The 4,184-nt window shown below is 56.6% G+C and overlaps 1 protein-coding gene across 1 annotated transcript; it reads right to left on the bottom strand.

The window, feature by feature from the left end:
- Window positions 1–1,983: 1,983 nt before the first annotated feature.
- Window positions 1,984–3,646, bottom strand: ID1 (inhibitor of DNA binding 1, HLH protein). Its single transcript, XM_006089389.3, has 2 exons — window positions 2,682–3,646; window positions 1,984–2,439 (listed from the first exon to the last, which is right to left on the bottom strand). Exons 1-2 carry the CDS (start codon window positions 3,093–3,095, stop codon window positions 2,398–2,400), a joined length of 456 nt encoding a protein of 151 aa, XP_006089451.1. The 5' UTR covers window positions 3,096–3,646; the 3' UTR covers window positions 1,984–2,397.
- Between the last annotated feature and the right edge of the window lie 538 nt (window positions 3,647–4,184).

The following is a 4,184-nucleotide window of genomic DNA, read 5'->3' as shown; positions in this document are numbered from 1 at the left end:
CAACATCTCTGAAAAAAAAAAAAAATAAAATAAAGTGCGGTTATTCCTACCGAGAAACTTTTTTTTTAAGAAATAGAACTCTTAATGTTAAATGAATTAGCAATCCAAACCCCACCCCAATTTCCTGTTTTTCTCGTGGGGGGGGGGGGGGGCGCCCACACACGGGAGGGAGTGGGTGCACACGTGCACCTCTGAGGACACTCCAAGGACACCAGGCGACAATTAATAATAATTTATAACTAGCAAACACTACGGGCTAAGTGCTCTACTTCATTTTTTCTCTACCAGTTTATGAAGTCAATGCTATAAAACAGCAGCGCGGTGGGGAGTGGATGGGGCGCAGCGAAGGACTTAATTTACCTCCAATTATTGTGTCCTTTGATAAAGTTCCTGCGGTGCTTGGGGAAGGGGTGGTACCTGGCTTTTTTAATGTTCCAATTACAGTTGATACCATATTAGTTTCAGGTGTACAACGTGGTGGTTAGACAAGGGGTGGTACCTGCCTTAAAGTCAGTGCTCACCAGAAGATAAGCTTTTATTTATTTGCTGTTCATCGCCTCTGAGCCTCTGTTTCTGTTGTAAACCCAGGATCAGAATCCTGCTGTTAGCCTCACAAGAAATCCTCTATGTCAAGAGTTGAGCTCAGAGGCAGGCTCATGCTAGTAGGTGCTATGTCTTTTATTCTATTTTTATTTACTAACATAGCGTATTAACAGTCTTTAGCTTCTCTGGGACAAGCGTTTTGCCCTTTTGGGGACTCGGTTTCTCCCTGTGTAATGCATGGGAGCTGACCTGGTAGGGTACATGGAGTTGGTGTCCCCAGGGCCTAACAATTGCCAGGAAAGTTGGCACTTGAACTTTCCAGGAAGCGTTTGCCTGGATACAGCAGCCCCCACCTCCACCCCAGACCAGCAGAGACCCAGAAATGCCAGCCAATCTACAGAACAATTTCACACTTAGGAACCCAGTGTGGTTCTGCAGCCCCCAGACACACCATCTCATCCATCAAGCCCGCCCCATGCAGAGATGCCCACAATGCATTTAGGCAGAACACACAAGCCCAAACAGCTGGAGGTTGCATACTTATCTGCAGAACACATGTGCACATATTTGCCCTTCTGCATACACCCCAGGCCTGTACACCAACAGAGGACCCAGCCCCAGGGGAGAGCTACCAGTTCATGCATGTCACACACACACCGGCTCACTCTTATGCACTCCCCCATGACTACAAACTCCACACACGTGTCCAGGCAGATAGGCCCTTGCCAATGACACCTTTTTCCTGCTCAGGAGCTGGGGACTGACTCACCCACTCCTCAGAGCCCACACAGGAGCCCTGGGGGGGGAGAGGAGGTTCCTGCGAACGGCTGGCATAGCCGAGCCAGGGTGAGGGGGCCGGCTCCGGACCCAGAGCAGGTGGCCCTGCAGCTGTGCTGAGACTGGCCCTGCCAACCTGCTCACCCACTTGGACAAGCCTAGAGCCCCCGGGCAGCCTGCTGGGACCCAAGGTTAGGCGGCCCACTGAGGAGGCACCTCCTACCGGGGAATGGAGCAATGGAAGTCCTGCCTCAGACAAGCTGGGGCTCTGGGTAAGTCCCTTTCCTCTGGATCTCACTTCCTCCATCTTGGCAAGTGTGCAGGTGGGCCCAGTGACCTGATTCTCCAACTTAAATACCTCTCAACCCAGAGGGGCCTCGGCAGGTTGATCTGCATTATAAAAGCCTCCCCAGATGGCTCAATGACCGCTTTGAGAAACCCTGGAGTATTTAACTTTATGACAATAGGGAACAGGAAAATGACCGGTGATGGGGGAAAGAACACTTTTAAAAGACACCGGAAACACAGTGCAGGTCGGTGAAAGGGACAGTCCAGATGTGGCCTTCCAGTCCCGGCCGCCCCCCCCCCCAGCGCCAGCTGCGAAGAGGGTCAGGGGCCACCCCCCCACCCAGGCCCCTCCCCTCCATCCAAGAACACTGCAACTTTACCATCATCTAAAGTATTTGTTTAATAACAACAGAAAAAAAAAAACAACCCCACAGAACTATTGTAAAACAATATTCTCAGTCGGTGATCATTGTAATATACAATACAAAGCAATAATTTCCTCAGAAATCTGAGAAGCACCAAACGTGACCATTTTTTAAAATGTCTGCTTTTCAAAAAATAGAAACACACGGGGGGGAAACTCCCCCAAGTCTCTGGTGGCTGATAGCTGTGGAGGGAAGATCGGCCTGTCCCGTCAGTCCCCCAGCCCGGGGCTGGATCCACAGGCGCCCGGAGGCCGCTGGTCTGTCCTGTTCCTCCCCAGCTGCGGCAGGCGCTCGGGAGGGCCAGAGCGCACTCGTTCCTCTCGCCCCTGGAGGGCTGGGGTCGGCGGGGTCTGGAGCACGCGCTTCAGCGACACAAGATGCGGTCGTCCGCGGGGACACACGCCGCCTGTGAAACGAAGAGAGAAGAGGTGAGACGGGCGGGCGGGCTGGAGGGGACGGGGCTGCAAGCCGCCCCCTCCCCAGCAGACACGAGAAGGAGCGCTTCTTCCCATGTCCTTGGGAACCCCGACCCAGCCAGGCACCCGGAAGGATAGGGTCGGCGGAGGGTCCAGTCCCCCCTCCCTCGCCGGGACTCAGTTTCCCCATCTGCAGGCAGAGAACGATCTGGTGTTCCAACGCGGACCTCACCTCGGCAGCCAGGGCGCTGATCTCGCCGTTGAGGGTGCTGAGCGGAGCCCGAGCGGGCAGCCCCCGGGCCCCGGGGGTCCCGACTTGAGATTCCGAGTTCAGTTCTAGCTCCAGGTCCCAGATGTAGTCGATGACGTGCTGGAGGATCTCCACCCTGCTCACCTTGCGGTTCTGGGGCAGGGTGGGCACCAGCTCCTTGAGGCGCGAGTAGCAGCCGTTCATGTCGTACAGCAGCACGTTGACCTGCTGCTCGTCCAGCAGGGCGGGCAGGCGCGCGCCGGGGCCGCCGGCGCAGCGGGAGATGGCCACGCTCTGCTCGGACAGGCAGCGCACCACCTCGCCCGCCGTCTTGCCGGCCTTGAGCGCGCAGCTGGGGCCCGCGGCGGCCGCGGCGTTGCCACTGGCGACCTTCATGATTCTGGCGTCGGGGTGAGCGAGGAGGCGGGAGCTGGGCGTGCAAGAGGAGACCTCCGCGCGGCAGAGACGGTTGTAGAAGGCACGCTCCGAACCCCGCAGCCGGATCGTTATAAAGACGCCGCGTCCCCGCCCCGAGGGGCGGGCCCAGACGTTCAAAAGCAGCCAATGAGAGGCCTGCAGGTGTGGCCTCGAGCGCCTCTGGGCCCCGCCTCCCGCTCTACTATTGTACCCTGGAGGGCGTGGAAAGGGGACCCCGAATCTCAAGGAGAGAGAGAGAGTGGGAAGGCACGGGACAGGGTGGCTACCTGGGAACCTCGGGGAGGAGGCAAGGAGGCTAAATCGATATTGCCGATAACAAAGAGACCAAGAATCCGTTTTCCCGGGTTCGTTTTCTCACCTCTCCACCTCCATTTTACAGATGAGAGAAACTGAGGCCCGGATGAAGAAGCGGCTGGCCCTGGGTCGCCCAGAGAGCCTGGGCTTCTGGATCCTGTTGGAAGACTTCTGGGACCCTGATCTCGCGAATATTTGGTCCGAAATTAAAGCGGGCCCTCCTTTCACACTCAGAACGGGCTCGTCTCTCTTTCCCAATTGCCAGGGAGTGTTGTTAATGTCCTGGAACCAGGGCGACTTACCCAGGCCCCTCGGGGTGGGAGCATTTAATTTGGGAAAGTCTTCCCCTAGGACTGGGGGCTGGGCCTCTGGGACCTGAACTGGATAGATGGCTCCCAGAGTGGGGCTGCATCTCCTAATTCTACTCTGAATTTGCAGCCCCTTGCAAAAATTCCCTAAATCTGCATCAACTAGTGATTTTTAAATTTTTCTCCCTTTTTTCGGAGGTTTCCCCTCTAAAAAAGATTTCGGATCAGGTTCTCCCACAGCGCGGCAGCTGCAGAGCTCCAGTCCCCCTCTCCTCCCACCCTCCCCCCGCCGGGCTTCCCGGGCTGGTCTGTGTCAGCGTCTGAACAAGAGGCTCAGACCGTTAGACGCCAGGCCCGTGACGTCACCCATTCATAAAACCTGGACGGGCTGTCAGGCTGGCGCCGCGCGGGCGGTCGCCATGGAGACGGCAAACCCGGCTCCCGG

Source organism: Myotis lucifugus, unplaced genomic scaffold (genome assembly GCF_000147115.1).
Source record: "Myotis lucifugus unplaced genomic scaffold, Myoluc2.0 scaffold_60, whole genome shotgun sequence".
NCBI lineage: Eukaryota > Metazoa > Chordata > Mammalia > Chiroptera > Vespertilionidae > Myotis > Myotis lucifugus.
This window is presented reverse-complemented; position numbering and strand designations above follow the sequence as displayed.